General features: G+C 39.3%; 1 protein-coding gene across 5 annotated transcripts in view; it reads left to right on the top strand.

Moving 5' to 3' along the window:
* Positions 1-21,820, top strand: part of SLC25A26 (solute carrier family 25 member 26) — a 144,804-nt gene that overhangs the window by 25,957 nt on the left and 97,027 nt on the right. For all 5 annotated transcript variants that reach the window (XR_014295501.1, XM_082638315.1, XM_082638316.1 and 2 more), the window contains 2 exons: positions 12,050-12,154; positions 13,296-13,343. Coding sequence is in view for 4 of the 5 variants with exons in the window: in XM_082638315.1 (XP_082494441.1) it covers positions 12,050-12,154; positions 13,296-13,343 (153 nt within the window). In the remaining variant the exon portion in view is untranslated. The remainder of the gene's footprint in view (positions 1-12,049; positions 12,155-13,295; positions 13,344-21,820) is intronic.

Genomic DNA, 21,820 nt, shown 5'->3' with positions numbered 1-21,820 from the left:
CTGGGAGCCTCTTTTTGTACTTCAGAACATTAAGTACGTAAGGCAGACAGACTTTGTAATTCCTTCTTAGGAATGCTAAATTATAAGAATTACACAAAGAATTTTCTACAGAATTGCGAAAGATAACTTCCTTTCCATTGCCTTTCCTTTTTTATGTCCTTTCCCCACTTGGACCTCTTTGATTCCTTTTATATCAGCTGCTTTTGTTCAGCTCCTCTTAGTTTCCTCCACCACTTTTGTTGTCCTTACCTGGCAGTGTGGATTTAGATCTTAGGACGGCCTAGTGTGTTCTCGGCCCTGAGGATAAAATGACCAGATACTGCCTTTAGAGACTTTCAGTCTAGACCTGCAGATGGACATGTAAGTATGGAAGTACCCTAAAGGGTTACAGGTATTTTAAGAAAAGTAAGTACAAGAGCCTGAAGGGAAGTGGATTAGAGTGGGTGGATGGGTGTTGATTCAGGAAAGGCCTCAGAGAATAGCTAGGCCTTGAGCTGCGAGTCCAAGGAGGGCTATTGAACTTAGGCAAAGCCCTTGTTAGACGCTTTCACGTTTCATGTGGAGCACAGATGTGACCCGGTCGTCCCAGAGGGCCCTGCCTGCTATGGTGAGGAGGTTTTGGCTGTTATCCTCTGAAGGGCTGAGCAGGAGAGCACCACCGGTTGGTGTTTTAAGAACATCCTTTGGCAGCTGTGTGGAGTTGGGCGTGGTGTGTGAATGGAGGGGCGGAGACTGTTCTAGAAATCCCGGGGAGAGAGAGATGACTAGAGCCTCCACTGAGGCAGGGCGGGGGATGCAGAGGGAGAAGGTGAGTTGACGAGAATCAGGGTGGAGGTTCTTCCTTTAAAAGCCCTTCTAGCAGCGTTCCTTCAGTGCCTCTTTCCTCGTGGGTACCTGTGTCATCTCGTCGTGTGTCTGTGTTGTGTGCACGCTTGAGCTTGCTGTCAGTCTCCTGAGCTCAGCTCAGAAGCACACCCCAGCTCTCCAGCTGTCCCGGCCCTCTGAGCCCGAGCTGACAGTGGTAAGGGGAGGAAGAGGGCCGGGCCTGGCAGGACCCCTGTGCAGTGATGATCCTGCTGGTGGTCTTTCATTAAAGTACCCGCATGGATGTGCTGAGAGATTTTTCTCAGAGGCACTTGTCACAGAGCAGCTTACCCACCGTCCCTCCACTTTCCCGATGGCTTCTCTCTCCACCGCATTTCAAACTGTTTTCTGTTGTGTGGACTTTTTCTCTCTGATGTGGTATGCAGCATTCCTTCAGGTGGTGTTGACTCAGGACCTTGGCCCGTGCGTTTCATTGATCGTCTTGTGTAGTTAGTGCATGGGAGGGGAGGGGAGCTCCGTGTTGGCTTTGTCTTTAAGAGCGGTGTCAGTTTTTGCTACACAAATTAAGTTTAGCTTTGTAGAAACAATGAGCATGGTTTTCACGTAGGATGATGAAGCTGGAGAATCCACCTGAAACCACAAGAATGTTACTTGGTCAGCACCACCACTACACTGTTAATGGAAAAACCGAATACTTCTCTCCAAACCGCTTCTGAGGGGTCTGCGCTTTGTCAGTGACAAACCTTTATGTGTTGACATATCGTTAAGAGTAGGCTTCTTGGTAGCACAGTGAATTAAAGGCTACTGTAACAAATTCGCTTTGGTTTGTAATTGACTACTTGTAGGCGAGTGAGCGCCTGTTATACACCTAGTGCTGTGATTGGTGCTCAGAAACAGTACGGGAGTTTGACCCCTGCCCTTGAGGAGCGCACGAAGGACGTGGACACGTTTATTAAACCGGCAGGGAACACTTTGAGGACCTCTGAAAGGAGGCAGCTTATGGGTCATGAGCTGTCAACTTACACACATGAGGGTCAGAATGGTGACTTGCCTGTGTATTTGCTCTGTGTCTGTAGGTCCTTGATGCAAGCTTACCAAGCTGTTGTTTTCCTTATCTTGAAAAGTCGGGTTAATGCTACCCCACTCACAGTTCTTGTAAAGCTTAAGCGATACGGCACTTCTTAAGTGCTCAGCCTAAGCATCTGATACATAAAGTGTTCATTAAGTGTTGGTTCTGGTCCCATGTCACACAGATTGCTGTGCGGAGCACATTTTTAGAATTTCATAGTTTTTTTTTTTTTTTTTTGCGGTACGCGGGCCTCTCACTGTTGTGGCCTCTCCCGTTGCGGAGCACAGGCTCCGGACGCGCAGGCTCAGTGGCCATGGCTCACGGGCCCAGCCGCTCCGCGGCATGTGGGAGCTTCCCGGACCGGGGCATGAATCTGTGTCCCCTACATTGGCAGGCGGACTCTCAACCACTGCGCCACCAGGGAAACCCTAGAATTTTATAGTTTTGGGAAGGCTGTCAGTTCAGAAAATGAAGAAATTGAAACTCAAAGAAGTTTAGTGCTGCACACAAGGTTTCCCAGCTGCTGTGGACGATAAAACACCATTGCAGGGTGAATAGTTAGACAAATATTAGACCTTCATTTTCTATTTTTTATGTCATCTTTTAAGAATGGCAGAACTGATGCACAACTGGAGATGTGAGGTATATTACTTGGCTAATGCTAAGAACTCAGATCACTCTGGATTTCTTAAACTAAGACAAGGTCAGGATTCTAAAACTTGCATTTGGTTACATTGGTGGGCAAAACAGCGGCCCCCTGAAGATGTACTCGTCCCTGAAACCTGTGGCCATGTTACCTAACATGGCAAAAGGGACTTTGCAGATGTGATTAAGTTGAGGATTTTGAGATGGGAAGATTTTTTTTTGCATCATCCAGATGAGCCCAGTGTAATCACAAGGCTCCTTATAAGAGGGAAGCGGGTGTGTCAGAGAGGTTTTAGGATGTTAAGCTGCTGGCTTGAAGATGGAGGAAGGGGCCACAAACCAAGGAATGCTGGGGGCTTCTAGAAGCCCCCTTGATTTTTAGCTCACTTAGGCCCATTTTGGACTTCTGATCTCCAGACTTAGAATAGATTTTTGTTGTTTTAAGCCACTAATTATGTGGTAATTTGTCACAGCAGCAATAGGAAATTAGTGTAGTTAGCATTACAGTCTCCTCCATTTTCAGATTTTATATTGGTGGGGTATATAAGTCCATCCATGAGACTTGTCATCAAATGTGAAATCATGGCCCCGTCCTGTTACAGAAAGTTATAAAAGTGAAAAAGCCGTTTGAAGCTTACCTCTGGGTTCTGTAAAATTCTGTAAATAACTTCAAGACACAGGGCCTAAAAGATATAAATTACTTTTGTTGAGAAGACTATTAACATTTTGTCTAGAGTCTGGATTATCAAGAATGTTAGTTTTGTCAGGAAAGAGAAGACCTATACTTACAAAAAAAATTTTTTTTTCTTTCCATGCCTATTGGCTATTTGTATACGTGGAAAGAGTCTTATTTATAAGGAAGAAAGGCATGGTGAACTTATAACTCAGTATGAGTGGATAAAATTTAAACCCTAAGGAAGGTACATTTGGATTTAACAATTACTTTTTGCATTATTTTATCAACAGCTGTTATTCCATTTGTAACCAGCAGATGGCAGAATTGACAAACAGATGAACTGTTCACTTGTAGGGGTTTTGAATGTAAATGGTGGTGTAGAAAGATAATGTTAGGTGTTCTTAATTTGGAAACCTGCTTTCTAGAAAGAATTTTGGGAATGTGGAATAAAATACAAGTAAGTAAACTGTGCTTTTAAAAAATTTTTAGAGTGCCCTGAATTTTCATTCTCTCTCTCATTAACTTGCCACTTGGAGTTTACTCTGCAAAGTCTAAAGTAGCTTTACTTTGAATGTGATTAAACTTTGATTGGCTCTATTCAACTTACTTAAGTTTCTGTTAAACTAATTATAGAGTTGCTGGTTTAAACATGAAGAATTAGCTGATAATTAAACCTGGAACCTTTAAACTCATTAGCCGCATGTAAATATGATATACCTTTAATGAAAAATAATTCTGGATCAGTCTCCCAGGGCAATAGAAATAAAAGCAAAAATAAACAAATGGGACCTAATCAAACTTATAAGCTTTTGTACAGCAAAGGAAACCATAAACAAAACAAAAAGACATCCTGTGGACTCAGAGAAAATATTTGCAAACAGTGTGACTGACAAGAGCTTAATTTCCAAAATACACAAATAGTTGATACAGCTCAATAACAGAAAAACAAACAACCCAATCAAAAAATGGGCAGAAGACCTAAATAGACATTTCTCCAAAGAAGACATCCAGGTGGCCAACAGGCACATGAAAAGATGCTCGACATTGTTAATTATTAGAGGAATGCAAATCAAAACTACAGTGAGGTATCACCTCACACTGGTCAGAGTGGCCATCATCAAAAAGTCTACAAACAGTAAATGCTGCAGGGGGTGTGGAGAAAAGGGAACCCTCCTACACTGTTGGTAGAAACGTAAATTGGTACACCCACTATGGAGAACAGTCTGGAGGTTCCTTAAAAAACTAAAAAAAAGAGTTGCCATATGATCTAGCAATCCCACTCCTGGGCATATATCTGGAGAAAACTATAATTGAAAAAGATACATGCATCCCAGTGTTCACAGCCACACTATTTACAGTAGCCAAGACATGGAAGCAACCTAAATGTCCATGTCCATCGACAGATAAACAGATAAAGAAGATGTGGTGAGTATATATGCATATATATGTATATGCATATGTATGTATATGTATACGCAGAAACACACACACAATGGAATATTACTCAGGCATAAAAAAAATGAAATAATGCCATTTGAAGCATTGGCTTGGACCAATCTCCAGGATGGACCTAGAGATTATCATACTAAGTAAAGTAAGTAAGAGAAAGACAAATATCATGATATTACTTATATGTGGGGAATCTAAAAAATGATGCAGATGAACTTATTTACAAAACAGAAATTGACTCACAGACATGGAAAACAGACTTAGGGTTACCAAAGGGGAAACGGGGAGGGACAAATTAGGATTTTGGAATTAGCAGATACAAACTACTATACATAAAATAAACGACAAAGACCTACTGTATAGCACAGGGAACTATATTCAGTGTCTTGTAATAAACTATGATGGAAAATAATCTGAAAAAGAATATATATATATAAAATATATAACAATCACTTTGCTGTACAAGAAAGTAACACAATGTAAATCAACTATACTTCAATTAAAAAAAATTCTGGAGATGATAATCAAAAGATTTGGGTTTTCCCCTTGCTCCCTAGGCCAAATAGTTACCTGACCTTTGGTAACTTCTATCTTAGATTGATTTATATATTAAATACTGACATAAGTAGCTTCTAATACGAGATGAATATTTATAGGCTGTTGATTAAGTTTTCTAAGGAAAAGTCTTAAGTTGGGTATTTTTTTGTGAACTATGTTGAAATAGTTGGGTAAAAGATACAGTGTTAATGCAAGTTACTGTGGGTGATGTCCAGCAACTTTGAAGAGCTTTTCAAGAGTGAGAGGATGGAAGTGAGACTGTAAATGGCTGGCAGGTGATGTGTGGAAGTCTGGAGCTTGGCTTGGGCAATGAATGAACCAGGGAGTTTAGCAGCATCTTTCTCTCTCTCCTGTCTGCCTTCACTCATTTTACAATACCGATTGTGAGGACAGAGTTCACTGTGATTTTTTTTTCCTTTCATACAGTTAGTCTTAGGACTTGTAGTTTTGCATCTTGGTGGTCAGTAAATACTAAAAGGAGACATTCTGCTCTCCATTTCAAAAATGAAAACCATATCAGAAAAGTTTTTATTTATGTTAAAGAAAGAAAAGTCTTAGTAGCAACTTTAATATTGCAATCATTCTCAATGTAAAGTTCCTCAGATTTTTGGTATGTTAAATTCCACTGAGGCCAGTATTGCATTTTAATGCTGATTTTAAAAAGACTGGGGACATGTATTTTCTTTATGGAAAGCTTTAGTTGTCTGTCTTTTGTTAGAACTTTAACATATACAACATTTTTGGGTTTAATGAAAATGTCACCCTCCCTGGGTCATGGGTTCATACTGAACCCCAGACGTCTGAGGAAAGGATGCTCTGAAGAATGGCTTTATCCCAAGACCCACAGATGACATTACCTTTATTTCCTTTCATAGGACCATGATGCTATAACATGTTTTTGTTCCTGTGCAGTGAAATACTCCTTGGCGGCTCAGATTCAAATCTAAGATAGATCAGAGTTAATAGAAAACCAAATGGAAGGCAAGGTAGTTGCTGAAGGAAATAGAGGCATTACTTTGTGGCCTCTTACACCAAAATTGCCATGCCGGGGAAGTCAGGAAACCGTGCTGGGTGCTTTGTACCTCTTCTGTTAGATTGTTTTTCATCTGAGAACCTTTACAAAATTTCTCTTCTGCTGTATTTTTAAGAAATAAAAATATAATGTAAGAACATGGAGGGTTATGAAGCATGAAGTTCTATAAATATTTATGCCAAGGCACAAAAGTGGACAATTCCTATTTTCTTGACATATTGGGGTCATATTTCACTCTTGACCTCTTGAGTTGAAAAATACAAGGTGTTAGAGTACCCTTTTCTTTCTTTTCTTATTTATTTATTTTCATTTCTGTAATGAGTTTTAGATGCTGGGAGCTGCCCTGTAAGGTTCATGTAAGTTTCAGTGGACTTAATTTTCTATCCTGGTTTATTAGCATGGATTTAAAAGTTTACACTCTTACCAAAAGTAACATAATTTATACCCAGTTTTAGGCCTTAGTGGTAAGCTCTTTAGTCTGTTTTGGGCGTGTGTGTTATTGTCACTAAATTAAAGCTAAATGTTGCTTTTGTCAAGGCTAATAAATAGGATTGCATCTAAAAGCATATTTTAAGTTAGTCCTTTGATTTTATTTTGTCCCTCACTTAAAATCTTTGGTGCATAACAAATGTTTTTGCCCTTTGAAATTATGTTAAAGAAACTTGTGAAGTAATCATACATGTTCATTGTAGAGAATTTAGAAAATGCAAGTGGGCAGAAAAGAAGGAGGAACATCACCTGTAATCCAACTCTATTTTTTCTAGTCTTTTTATAACTATATATAAAGGTAGTCTCTTCAATTCAAAGAAAAAGATATATTTTAAAAATTCTGGAGTATTGGTAAGGTATTTATTTGGAAATGAGTAATTTTTGCATTTCCCCTCTTCTTGGGTAGTTTTATTTACTTTACATGAAATAATACCAAAAAATAGTAGATAAAATGTTGTCAAACCTAAATAAAGCTTGGAAAAAAATATACCAGAGCACTTCCTGTCCCCTCCGCCGTCCCAGTTGATTCCAGTTGATTAGTAAAATTAATGCATATTTTCTTTTTGCCCTCACAGTATTTATGTTTAGTAGGAGAGAAAGTAATATATTTTAAAAACTATATGGTATAAGTTAATAAGTAAAAAATTTTCAGTTAAAATAGTTTTTTGCGGGGGGAATGAGAATAGTGAGGAAATAGTTTATTTGGAGAATAAGGAGAATCTTTTGAGGTAAAAAAAGAGAAGGTATGATTGGAGAAAATTAAGAATTTTAGAAATCAAAGCCTAAAAGTGTACCATGAAGATTTCTGGTCCAACAGTGCTTGAGAGATCACTGACAAAGCTGGGGCCACAGTCTAGGTCTGAAGACCCTCACCCAGACCACTGCTCATTCCCTCCTGGAGTTGAGCCCTGAATGAAAAGCCCAGTTTAGATGCAGGATGGTACCCTATGCTGAGGGGCAGCACAGGCAAAGGGTGGTCATCCCAGCAGTGTAGGCATGTGCTTGGGCTCCTGGCTCTACCTTTTTCATAGCCTCTGGGGTCTTCATGTATTATCCCATTTCTTTCCTAAATTGTCAATCTCTGCCTTGCTCTTACCACTTTCCCCCATCCTGTGTACAAATACTTACCATCCTAGATAAGACAAAGAACTTCCTTTAGCTATGAACCCATCTCTCCTAACGTCTCCACCAGCTTCCTGGTGTAGTTCTCTACTTGCCTGCCTCCATCTCTGAATCACTTATGAATTCACCGTAATGGGTCTCCTGGCCCAGCCCGCCATTGAAACAATTCTTGGGAACTCCAGTAACCCTCATGTGTGCACTGGTTGATACTCTTGACCCATTGCTCTGCAAATCTCCATCTAAGACTTCTGGTCCCCTTGAATATCGAGTAGCATTCTTGGTTGCTTTCAGTTGAAACTGATCTTGGCTAACCTGCGGGAAAAAAGGTTGGTTTTTGGAAAGTTGGCAAAGACTGTTACTTTCCGCTTCTCCCTTGATTTGGTTTGGGTGGCAGTCTGCCTAACCCTTTGCTAGATCTCCATATTCTCAGCCTTCCTAACAAGGGGTGGCCATGTCACACAATTGTGGCCAAGTGGACACCAACTGGGGGCATCTGAAAAAAAAGAAAAAAAAGAGGAGGCCCTTTTTTCTTGCCTGGAATCCAGTTGTGTGACAAGGTTACGCTGGAGGATATACAAGCCGCTCTTCTCATGAGGCAGCAAGCCTGTGGCGGGACCTAAGTTGGTGACAAGGCCAGGGAGGAGAGTGACTGACACCCTTTGTTTTCTTGAGCTGGGAAGCCTCTCACATATGAGAGTTGAAAACTGGGCAGCCACAGAAGACCAGTGTTCACCATAGCGATTTCCTCCTTCTCATATGTCTGATCAGTTCTTCTCTTTTTGTCTGCTCTGTAAGAGTGGGTGTTCCTTGGGCTTCCATTCTTGGCCTTTTGACCTTCCCTTTTTGCTCTTTATTTAGGTAATCTACCCTCTTGGTTCCAGCCATCACCTATATGCTGATGACTTCTATGTGTGTATCTCTAGCCTTGTTATTTTCTAGCTTTATAGTCAGATATTAATTTCTTGGATAGACACAGCCCCTTACATGTGCCACAGATTTCTCCTGCTCAACATTTCCCAGAGTGAATTTATCCTTTTCGCTCTAAACTTGTTTTCCTCCTCTGTCCCCCTGGTCTCATTTAATGGAACCACTATACTGTAGGAGCATCTTACTCTCTCCCCACTCCTGACCTCTTATCAGTCACCAGGTCCTTTCATTTTACTCCTGACTCTTCCGTCAAATTTGAACCTTCTTCTCTGAGCCATATTCATTTCCTGGTATCTTCTATAGAACTGTTGTAGCAGTCTCAGAGCTTGTGTCTTGCCTTCTTTTTGTCTTTCCTCTTTGCTTCTTATCTTTCTCTTCTCTCCCATCCTGCAACTATTCTTCTACCTACTGCAGCCAGAGTGATGTCCCTAAAGCACAGGTTATCATTCCTCTGCCCAAACTTTGTGTGTATTTTATTTTATTTTATTTTTTATTGAAGTATAGTTGATGTACTTATATGTTACAGGTGTACAATATAGTAGTTTACAACTTTTAAAGGTTATACTGCATTTATAGTTATTGTAAACTATTGGCTGTATTCCTTGTGTTGTACAATATATCTTTCTAGCTTATTTTATATGTAATAGTTTGTGACTCTTAATCCCCTACCTCTATATTGCCCCTCCCCCGTTTCCTCTCCCCACTGGTAACTACTGGCTTATTATCTGTATCTGTGAGTCAGCTTCTTTTTCATTACATTCACTAGTTTGTTGTGTTTTGTAGATTCCACATCTAAGTGATACCATACAGTATTTGGCTTTCTCTGACTTATTTCGCTCAGCATAATGCCCTCCAAGTCCACCCATGTTGCTAAGATCCTCTGCCTAAACTGTTCCAGTTGGTCCCATTGTCTATGCAGTGAAGTCCAAGCTCCTTGCATGGCATACAGGGCCTTCTTGGCTGTCTGTCCAGTCTTACTCCCCATTACTCTTGACCTTAAACTTGAGGTTTTGGTGATATGGAATGGCTTGGGTGGGTACACACTGTGGAATGCTAACTTGATATGGGATGGTTCTGTTACCCCTGGACACCCTGCTTTCGTATTGTGTGCTTTTCTGTTTCCACTCCCCATCATGCCCTTTTTACCTTTCTTGCCAGCTAATTCTTGCTCCTTTGGAAGGTTCTGTGAAGGCATAATCTCTGGCAGTTTTCCCTCAGTCTGGAGGTTGGACTAAATACCCCTCCTCTCCGTTTGCTGTGATACTTGTCTTTGCCTCTTTTTAATTTTACTCTATTTCTTGCCATGTATCAATATTATTGAAACTATTTATACGTGGCTGTGAGTTCTTTGAAGTCAGGGCACCATCTTAGTCTCCTTTACCAGGCAGTGTCTTGTGCAGTGTCTGGCTCTACATATTTTTGTTGAACTGAATTAGGTAAATTTGAAGGGAGACTGTGGGTGGAAAGCTATATTGGCCCAAATTGTAGATATCTTTGCAGACAAAAGGTATTCAAATGTTTGAATGAAGAAAAAGAAAGTAGATTATATTGTTTTGTAAGTCTTGTCAGTTTGGGGAGAAAAATAACTTCAGGTAATTAATGCACTCCAACTGATAATGTTATTCTAACCATATCAGTTGGAGTGCATCCACATAAAGTACTATTACTTTTGAGCTACTTTTCAGAGGTGATATGCCCTGACTCCATGACACCTAGAATCACATTACATGCCATCCCTATCCCTTGTTTCCTGGGGTTGCTGAGGCCTACATCTGTTCTGTGCCTACTCTGCTCTTACCAAGGCTAATACCAAAGAAGGATTTGCCAGTGTTTATACCTAGAGCAGGGGTTGGCAAACCATCACCTGTCTTTATAGATAAGGGTTTATTGGAACACAGTCACACCATTCACTTACACATTATTATCTATGGCTGCTTTTGTGTTCCCACAGCATGGTTGCACCGTGTGACAGAGACCATTTGGCTTGCAAAGTCTAAAATATTTACTATTTGATCTTTTACATTAAAAGTTTGCTGATTTGTACCTTAGAGCTACTTAATAGTAGAGAGACAAAGCCTTATATAATATCCAAACTGGGTAGTAATCTCAAATTAGGAATTAGGAGACTCTTGAAAAGGGCAAACATCCTATTTGGTTGGGATGGTTTTGTTAAATTTCTTGTTTCCATTTTGCTGCGTGTGTCACTGAAGATTGTCCACATTTCTTACTGTGCCTCAAATATATATATTTGTATATGAAATATATATTGTAAAAGTTTTAAAATTAATCTCCTTAACCATATACAAAATATTGAACACCAGAGTCAGGTGTGTGAATTCCACATTGGAAAAAAAGTTTGTATCCTTGACAGGCTACTTAGTGTATAGAGGCTTAAATACAGGACTTCCATTAAAACAGTTTAAAATATCAGTTTATATGTCTCCCTCCCTGTTGCCTGCTGCCCTTTCCCCTGCCTTCTGTCCTTCAGTGGGCAGACCAGTTCTTTCCGGTTTGGCCAATTCTTAATATTTCTGAAGATAAGTGGGCTACTGAAAGCAGAGTCCTGGAAGTTGGAGGTTGAGTGGTGTGTAACTGACCCTGGCATGTCACCAAGGGTGATGTTACAATTGTTTGTTGACTAGTTGGGACCTACGTCAACTCAAATGCTGGAGCAGGGCCCGGGAGTGCCTGGAGTTACTCCTCAGCTGTTGGGTGGTGGGGAGGTCAGGGGGTGCTGCGGTTGGGAGCTGGCCAAGGCTGAGGGTGGGGTGGGATGGAGGGTTTGGGGTAACCAGCCGCTTTTCAGTCTTGCCTCTACTGATGTGTGTTACTCCAGTAAAGCTAAGGCCCTTTTGATTCATTCATTGAGCAAACATGTTTGAAATGGCTGTCATGTGAACGCCAGATGTCCTCGTAGGTATTGGGAGTTCAGAATGAGTGCATGTGCTCCTTCCCGTCGAGTGGCTTATAGACAGATTTGTTTGGAGCAGTGACGCAGGAGGTAGGAGAATCTACGTGGGACCAGGGAGGAGAGGTTCTGTGTTGGTAACACAATGCATGTCCAGTAATGCTCTAAGTGTTTTAGGGTAAAAAAAAAAACAAAAAAAAAAAAACGAAAAAAACACCAACTTTTTGCACCTTACACTGAACCTGTACATTATGCTTTTGTTTAACTGTAATTTTTGCTTATGAAGCAATTTCCTTTTTCATAGCAGTTACTTCTTTTTAAGGATATAATTAAATTTGTATATTTTAGGTTGCTTGCCTGATTCGAGTTCCTTCTGAAGTAGTTAAGCAGAGGGCACAGGTATCTGCTTCTTCAGGAACATTTCACATTTTCTCTAACATCTTATGTCAAGAGGTGAGAATATGTTTTTAAGCTCTCTTATTGAGAATATTGTTTGGTAGCTAATAGGAACACTGTGGCCCTCATCCTAGGAGCCTTAGAAGAGACCTTAAAGCTAAATTTATTGTTCAATTATAGCAACTTTTTATGCTAAGATTATCTTTGCCTTTCCATTGTTTTCAAAAATTTTAGTTTCATTTTTATTTATTTTTCAAATTTCTAAACAACCACACTACTAAGTGTGTGTCCTACATTGCAGTAGTCTTATCATTCTTTTGGAATCAGATATGGAATAAATAGTGAATATGTAAAGTGAATAAAGATATTATATTAAAACATCAGTATAGAATTTGAGGACCCATGGAAGAGACCTGTGGTAATGGACTGATATTAGTGACCAATGTCGTAATGTTTATATAAAAATGTAATTCCTCTTGTACTGGTTCATGTTAACCTGTGGATCCAAAATCATGCCTGCTGGCCATGTGGCTAGGGACCAGTGAGCTGCTCTTCTTTGTAGTTTGTACAGAAGCCCCTTTTTTTTCTTTAAAATGGAATCAGTCACATGAAAATTTCAGTGAGCCTAGGTTTTAGAAAAGTTTTATTCTTAATCCCTCTGTCACCTAGGTGAGCAGACATTGAGTGTTTAATTGTATGATTGAGATCAGTCCAGTAAAGGGTCCCTGTTGAATCGTGTGGATAGTTAAACAGATAAGTCAAGGCTTGTCTAGAGGTATCTCTCACTATTGAGAGATTATTCATGCATTGTGACGTCTTATAATTGAAACTATAAAATATAGTTCTGTTCTTTTGTGAAAGGATAATTGGCATTCTATGTGCATTTGGTTTTGAAAATATGTTTATTTAAAGCTTCTCAAGTATTTTTTTTTCAAGAGAAGAAATGTTGAAAATAAGTAAAGTTTAATTAATATGTAGTCAGCTTTATTATTAGAGATGTTCCCATTTTAAAGAGAGCTGATCTGAGCTTTATATACTTTAGGCCAGTTTAAAAGCTTTAACCTCTTATAGAACTGTAGTCATTGTGAATATTTCAAAACTCAAACTTTAGAAAAGGTCAATCTACTTCATGCAGAATGTCATTTAGAAGTCTCTGCTATTCTAACTTTCTGAGGTCTTGGCTTTTTGTTTGTTTCAGGGCATCCAAGGATTGTATCGAGGCTACAAAAGCACTGTTTTAAGAGAGGTAAGTAACTTAATTTCCAATATTGAAGTACAAAAGAATGATATGCTTTGTTTAGTAAATTTATTTGGAGAGACTGGTTTAAAAAATTACAAAGGGAAATTATGATCACTTTTTAAAACACTGTTTAGTCTTATCTTGGCTCTTACATCTGATGACTGGGTAGAATGGGTCAGCTGAAAGAGCAGCCCCAGTGGTCAGAAGGCCCATCCTAGAGCTTCAGTCTTATCATAGGAGGCTACATGGCTGTGATAGCTAAGATATGAAGAAATAACTACTAAGGGTAAGATATCAAGTTAATTACTGTAATATACAGAATGAATGAAAAATTGGTAAGGAAAGAGGCACTCTGGGAGACAAGTGTCCCAAAGGTCTATTTTTATGTGAAAAATCATGCAGTTAGCTCTTGTCTTCATGATAGCAAAATATGATGAATTGGGAAGTTCAGTCTGGACTGGAGAGCTGACCCTGCCCGTGACTTGCAGTGCAGTGTGCCCCCAGAGCAAGCCTTCCAGTTCCGAAATTCTGTGGTTCAATATCTGGTCAATGTCTTCTTTTTTTGGTTGAAAAAGCAAAGTGATTTTAGTATATATATTACTGCAGGAAGCATGTTTTAATTTTTGGCTCATATAGAGGAGGCTCTGTTGAAGTTTAAAAGTTGATTTATAGATAACTGGGATATGGGATATAAGAGAAGTCTTTGGTTTGGGACATAAGTTTTTTTCTTTTTTTTAGTGAGTTTAAATCCTAGGGTTTTTTTGTTTTTTAGCTTTTTGACATATAATTGACAAATAGAATTGTGAGGCATTCATAGTGTACAGTGTGATGATTTGATATAGGTATACATTGTGAAAAGGATTAGGACATAATCTTCTATTAAAATACAGAAGAGATTCTGCATACCTCTGCTCTGAATCCTTGTTTTCTGTTTGGATTTCCCTTGGATGCTAAAACATTCTCATTTATAAAAATGTGTTTAATTTAAATAAATACTGTCATAATTAGCAGAATATTGAAATCTTTGAAGTCTGAATGTTATTCCCAGGTAGTCTGTTTATTTTGTTTGTTTGTTGTTAGTATAGATTACAGTCTTCTTTATGAAACACCAGCGCTGTTACTTAAAGCTTTGACTTCCACAAAGTAATAACCTTTAGTGTAGTGTGGTGTGGTTGATGTATATCTTGGAAAAACTTCTGAAGGCAGACTGAATGTTTCAAGATTACTTATTTGTGTGAAGATGACTTCTGCCTTTCAAAATACCACCTGCACTGTATCTTCATTCTGTACTTATTTTCCCACTCATTAAACACGTGTTATTTACTCAGGTTTCACCTGGGTGAAGGGCAAAAGGAGGGGGCAATAAACCTTTTTTTTGTTTTTCTGAGAGGTGCTGAATAAATGAATGTATTTACATGCCAGAGAATACTGGTTATGCATACAAATAGGTAAAACACATGGTTACAACTGCATTCCATTCTTTTAAAAATTTGTTTTGACATATGTCACACTAGTAATTAATTTCTAGGCTGCATTTCTTGCAAAAAGTGTGCCCCTAGTGATATGACTGTTTACTCAAGATGGCAGTGCTTTGTTGGAAATTTAATTGGGGTCTTCTGCATTATGCATTTCCGTAAAAATATCCTTCAGAACTGATTTTAGTTGAAATATTGCTTTTGTACAGATTCTCTCATAGAATGAGAGAAGAGTTACTGCTAAATGAAACATTGCTTCTTTTCAAAATGAGAAAAATAAGAAGTGATGTATCTGCTTTAAACAAAATTTTTACATTATAAATAGTTTCAGTTCTTACATCGTTCTGACACCAGTATTAAATCTTCTCGCGCTAAATGAAACATCGCTTCTTTTCAAAATGAGAAAAATAAGAAGTGATGTATCTGCTTTAAACAAAATTTTTACATTATAAATAGTTTCAATTCTTACATTGTTCTGACACCAGTATCAAATCTTTTCGCCAAGAGCTTGTTTGATTATTTCAATAAGAAAATACATTGAAGCCTTAGTGAGAGTCACCAGGAAACTCATACATTTATTCTGTGTACAGTTTTTTCTTTAAAATAGTTTTATCTCCCTCACAGTAGCCCATTAGAATGAGATTGAAGTTTGAATCCATGTGTTATAAGATAGATTATGTGTGTTCTTTAGATTTTGTGAATGCCGTCACGTGGTTTTTACTACATTTGATTTTTGTGGAGATTGCATGCTTATCCCTTATGTTCTCCTAAATTATTTTAGTTACTGTGAATTTTAGATAGAGTCTAAGCAAGGTGAACTGATTATACTCTTTACCTCACCCTTTCAGTATTCATTTTCCTCATGATCTAGGCCAAATTAGATGTGGCCAAGCATTGTGGGGCAGTGTGGTTATTCCAGTAAGATGGAAACGGGGAACAAAATCACAGCTACTTTGATAGCCAGGCTAATTTCAAATGGGTCCGTTGTCCCGAAAGTTCTGTGGAGAACAGCCTCACGACCTTGGATGTGAATTAGAAAGAAAGCAGAGAAAGGCAAGTCGTTTCCAAAAAAAAAAAAAGTAGGAATAAGTTAGGCTCAGCAAATGCATTTTATCCACACATTCTACACGACAGTCACTTTAAGAGTGCCTGCTGTGTCTTGGGCACCTCGCAGAACACTTCTGCCCTAAAGGATTCATATTCTGGTGGGGAAGAAAACGGGGGGCAGACACCTTACAGGGCAGTGTAATAGGGCTGAAATGACACATATATTCAAGATGCAGCAGAGGTTATAGAGGAAGCAGTGCTTGAGTGGTACCCAGTATTCATTGCATGAATAAAAAATAGTCTGGACTTAATTCTTGAAGAGGTGTCACTTAGAAGTAGTCCAGGAGACAGGAAGATGTAACAACACATACAAAGGCCCAAGGGTGTGAAAGAACACACGTTGTGTGTACCTTGCTTATCGAAGCAGAGTTGGGGTTTTCACGCCCAGAGAAGAGGCAGGAGTGATCTCCCTCTACCTCAAGCCGGAGCTTCCAAAAAGCACTCACCCAAGTTGGGTATTTGCCAGGAGGAATGGTTGAACCTCTCACCCCAGCCGAATGTTTGCGAGGGACCTGGAATCAAGCACATGGGAAAAGCTCTCGCAAGAGCCTGACATATGTCCACTGGAGTTTGGAGGATAAATTCCGGTTTTTTTTTTTTTTTTTCTCTAAATTGCTGGTTTTTAACTATTATCTGCAACGAATCTTACAGTGAAATACAGTTGGAGTGGCCTCACTGGCAGGATGTTGCCGTTTTGGTAATGAGTAACTCCTGGCTTCTTTTTGGTAGATGAGTGTAGCAACTAAAGAGATCTGAGATAGGTGAGAATTCTCTCCCCCTCTCACCCTTATTTTGCTCCCAGGCTTCCATAACACAAGTCTCCCACCAAATTCTGTTACTCATGCAGTCAAAATCAAGCACTGGGGCAGGCGAGAGCAAGTCATTCATCCTGTTCCGTGAGTTCACTGAAGCCCTCAATCTGTCCCTTTAGGTGCAACATTCCCCACTCTGACTGCAAAGTTCACTCGCCAGTTCCAAACCCAGTTTCCCTTATTGTCTATTTCAGGCAGTGAGAATCTTCCCTAATCCAGTGGCTGGAAACAGGAACCTTTAGGAATCAAGCCTTAAGAATCGTCCTTCAAATCCTCTTTCCCAGCTCTATCATTTCCTTTCCCCGCAAGGTCTTCATGTTATATAAGTCTCTTGTGTGTTTTTCCAGAGCTACCCTATCCTAGGTGTTCAGCATCTTATTTGCTTTTTAACCAAAATATTTTAGAGATCATTTTATATCACTTTATAAGGGGCACACTCTTTTTTATGATTGTGTAGGACTCCATTGTACTGATGGGCAGGGCAGACATGCTACAATGAATCATACTGTTCCTGTGTCATTTCATACATGGTTGAGAATGTTTGTAGGTTAGATGCTGAAAAGTGGAATTTCTTAGTTAGGGGTGTATGGGCATTTGTAATTTTGATGCAAATCGCCAAATTGCCCTTCGCAGCAGTACCATTCGACCCTTTTGCCTACAGTGTGGGAGCTCTCTGTGGACCCCTGGTTCACCAACGGTACTAGCAACCTCAGAGGTGAAAAATGATCTCACTGTAATTTTAATTTTAAGTGAGACTGGGTGTATGAACATATATCTGACAACAATTTTCTTCCTTTACTGTGAACTGATGGTTTGAAATTATATTGAAGTTATGGTGAGAATTAAATGGAGACATCCATATGAAGTGCTTTCTATAGACCCCGACACGTAGGATGTGTTCAGAGTATGTTAACTATGATTTAACCGTACTCTTGGTAACTGAAAGAGCTTTTGACAGGAAATGACGTCTCAGTGTGGAATGCCAGTGTCTCACCAGCTGTCTGCTCTTGGCAAGTTACTTAACCTCTCTGAGCCGTTTGCCCCTCTGTGCTAGAAACTTTGTTCTGGCTGCAGTCTCACGAAGGAGGTATTGCAGCAATATGGTCTGCTAGGACCAGAGATGAAGAAAGCTGCCTCTAGGCTGTCAGGTTCTTGAACAGGGATGCAACCTTGATCTGCCTGCATGTAAATGTGTGAATGCCATTTCCTGATGATGAATAACAATAGTTGTGTTTGAACTAGAGGCTGGCTAACTGTTACTGCTTAAAAAGCTTCTCAGCTACAGTTGGAGAGTGTTTTATCCAAATGTCTTGGAGAATGGAATCGTTTATTCACTTACAGATTGCAACCTGCAACTGATTTTGTGTTTGCTGGCTACTTCTGTAGGAAAACAACCTATTGGTTATAATAATGTACAGTTATCCTAATTGATAGTTGAACTGATCAAAATTAGTAACATAAATGGGTTGGAAAATTTTTTATGATTATTCTTTTCTGGGTCACATTGGTAATTTACTGGAATTTTTTCTCCAGATAAGATTACCCACTTAGAGGAAGGCTTTCTTTTTAAGATTGCAATACTTGAATGTTTTCTGTTAAAAATATTTTCGTGCAACTGTAGTTAGAATTATTACTTACTTACCATTCTTAAGCCTGTGTATAGTTTCTGCTTTCATGATGGAAGAGAAAAAGAAGTGTTCTCTGATGAGAATTTTCCTGCTTGTATCAATGCTGTGTATCTTTTTGTGTGTTTGTATGAAATTGTTTCCTTGGCATCATCTCTTTCTTTCTTTTTTGGTTTGTCTTTACATTTTAAAAAATTAATTAATTAATTAATTATGGCTGCAGTTGGGTCTTCGTTGCTGCGTGCGGGCTTTCTCTAGTTGTGGTGAGCGGGGGGCTACTCTTTGTTGCAGTGCGTGGGCTTCTCATGGCGGTGGCTTTTCTGGTTGCGGAGCGCGGGCTCTAGGCACGCGGGCTTCGCTAGTCGTGGCTCGTGGGCTCTAGAGCTCAGGCTCAGTAGTTGTGGTGCACGGGCTTAGTTGCCCCGTGGCACATGGGATCTTCCCGGACCAGGGCTCGAACTCGTGTCCCCTAGCATTGGCAGGTGCATTCTTAACCACTGCGCCACCAGGGAAGCCCCTGTCTTTACATTTCAGTTTTGTCTGTCTATGTGTAATTACGCCTGCTCTTTCCAGACAGCATATAAGTTACCCTTGAAGACAGTAATTGGGTTTTGACCTCTTTGTAGTATGCACAGGCTCTGCAGTAACACCTTCCACAAGCTCAGAGCTCAGTAAATATTCGTTGCTTTTTTCATTCCTTTAAGTTTGATTGTCTTTCGTTCAGATGCTGTTAGACACTGTGACCGTTTCAAAGTGCTAGGGGAGCTCTATGGGGTTTGGAGTTATGCTGGGTGGGGGTCAGCCTCTGACACGCTACATTGTAAGGTATTCGCATTACATAGGTGACGAAGTACCAAAGAGTGTACCCTTTTCTGAGATTTCCATCTTCTTAAACCTGGAAAAAATAGTTTTTATAAGCCTGATTTCATTAGAAAAGTAATTAATTCCCTTTTTTTCCCCATATATCTTAGTAATTCACTATAAAGGGAAAAAAGGTTGTAAATCTTTCCAAACTTTTAATGTGAAATCGTTTCTCAGTTAAAGTCAGATGCAAACATATTGAACCTTGTTTTAATCCTACATAATTCATTTTATTAACTATGACCGAATAGAACATCTGTTAAAATTCCATAATGTTAGCTTCATGGGAAAAGAAAAAAATCTGTTTGCTCTTGGAATTTGTTCATTGTTTTATTGTTCAGGCTTTCAGTAAATGTGTAATAAGACATTCTTATTAATGGGAATATTAAATGAAAATGAAATATTGCCTTTAATCACAAGTGGTTTATAAAATGTCACCTAATGGCATTTACTTTATTATAACTTTACTGTAGAGATGGTCTGTGAGGAATGCACAATACTTCATTCTTTAATCCAAAGAACATAAAATTATTACTTCTCAAATATGGATTTTAGCGTAGTTTTTCATCATCTCTTAAATAAACAAACATTTTTAGAAAGAACAATTTAGTAAAATTATCTTAATGTGGAAAAATTGCTTTAGCCGTTTAGTGCATATTTTCTCATGTTTTGTTTACATAAAACCAGCTGCTATTTACTTTTCTCATTCTTTGGACAGATTTCATTTTGCACTGTACGGTTTTGAAAAGGCTACATATTTCCATTGTTGCGTGTTGGCTATGTTGTCTAGAAGAGATTCTAGTTCCTGTGTGTAGGGTTTACTGAGAAGTAAATCAACAGCATGAATCTTCAGTGTAAACGTATAGGAACGCTGTTGGATAAAGGTGGAAACTGTCTTTTAATTCTTTCTAGATGTTAGCATCATACACCATGATGTTGAAGTAGCTTTGTCTAGGATGTTCCTTTGTGTTTTTCATCTCATGTGAAATATCCTGTCCCTTCATATTTGTGTGTTAATTTAGATGGCAGATGGGCTGTAAATAACAAAATCTGACTACAGTGGCTGAACTAAATACAGTTTAGTATTAGAGATTTTTTTTTTTTTCTCACTCTGTAACAGGAAATCCGGAGATGGTCCCTCTAAGGCTGGTGTACTGGTTAAATGAGGGCATGAGGATGCAGGCCCTTTCATTCTGCTTGGGGAACCTTAATACTTTGGCTAAATTACTCATGGTTACAAAATGGCTGCTGCACTTTTTGGCATCACGGCCCCTTTCCAAGTATGAAGAAGTGGGAAAGGCAGGAGGCATTATCTGTCAGTCTTTTTACTTGGAAAACAAAGCTTTCTTGGGCCAGGTGTCTAAAGCTCTCCTGAGTTGCATGGGGATTGGGAAGTTGAATATGTATGCAGCTTTTCAGTGTGGTAGGTAAAGGCTGGCAAAGAGGGGCTTGGGACTGCAGTTACTGAGTCACCACCCAACAGTGTCTGCTGTAGTTTATCTGTTGAAGTCCTTCTAGTTCAAGCTCAATTCCTTCCGAAAGGAAACCATTTCATACACCGCTGACTTAAGCGCCGTAGTTGGGGACCCTGTTGTTCATATCCAGAGCACTTGTCTAGACTACAATTATTTGGGCATTTAATTCTACTCTGTAAATTTTGATGTCTGTTTTTATTCTTTTCCCGCCTCCTTTGCTCTTGTGGGAACAGTGTGGAAGCTCTTCTTTAAAAATCATTTGTCAGTCTCTTTGTAATCATTATTCTGAAAATGGAATTTATTTCAAAGTTACTTTTTTATACTGTTTTGATTTTAAAGATCTCAGAATACCTGTATTGATATACTATATGTAGACACTTTCCTTAAAAAATATGTAAATCACAATTGAAATAATAGCTAATGCTTACCGAATATTTACAATGTTTCAGTCACTGTGCTAAGTTCTTAGCATGCATTATTTCACGTAATACTCACGGTAACCCAAAACATGATCCCTGCTTTGTGGAAACTGAGGCTTAGTAAGGCTGTGGTTTGTCCAGAGTCTTTTTTTTTTTTTAAATGATTTCTCCATTTATACACTGCCTTTTAATTAATTAATTAAATTTATTGGCTGCATCAGGTCTTGGTTGCAGCACGTGGGATCTTTCATTGCGGGGTGCACGGGCTTTCCTCTAGTCGTGGCGCGTGGGCTTAGTTGTCCTGCGGCGTGTGGGATCGTAGTTTCCTGATCAGGGGTTGAACCGGCGTCCCCTGCGTTGCAAGGCGGATTCTTGACCATTGGACCACCAGGGAAGTCCCTCGTCCAGAGTCTTACATCCAGTAAGGGAGGAAACCGAGGACTTGAGAGCCCGTGATGTTAGCCCCCGTGGTGAGCTATATAGTTTGCGTTTTATACGCAGACAGATTTTTTGGGAGAGGAAAATAATATGTTTAAAATTCATAGCCCATATTTATATCTTTCTCATTTTTGAAACTTTAAGTAGACATTAGTGCCAGGAGTTTGGGGAAAATAAGTTCTCAGCAACTAGAAGTCTCCATGACATTAAAAGAAAAGTTAATCAGAGGACATAAGCAAAAGGAGATAGAGGTATTCATGGAGAACAATGG

Source organism: Mesoplodon mirus (genome assembly GCF_964341445.2).
Source record: "Mesoplodon mirus genome assembly, chromosome: 12".
NCBI classification, from domain to species: domain Eukaryota; kingdom Metazoa; phylum Chordata; class Mammalia; order Artiodactyla; family Ziphiidae; genus Mesoplodon; species Mesoplodon mirus.
The sequence above is the reverse complement of the archived record's forward strand: the minus strand, read 5'-3'. Positions and strand labels throughout refer to the sequence as shown.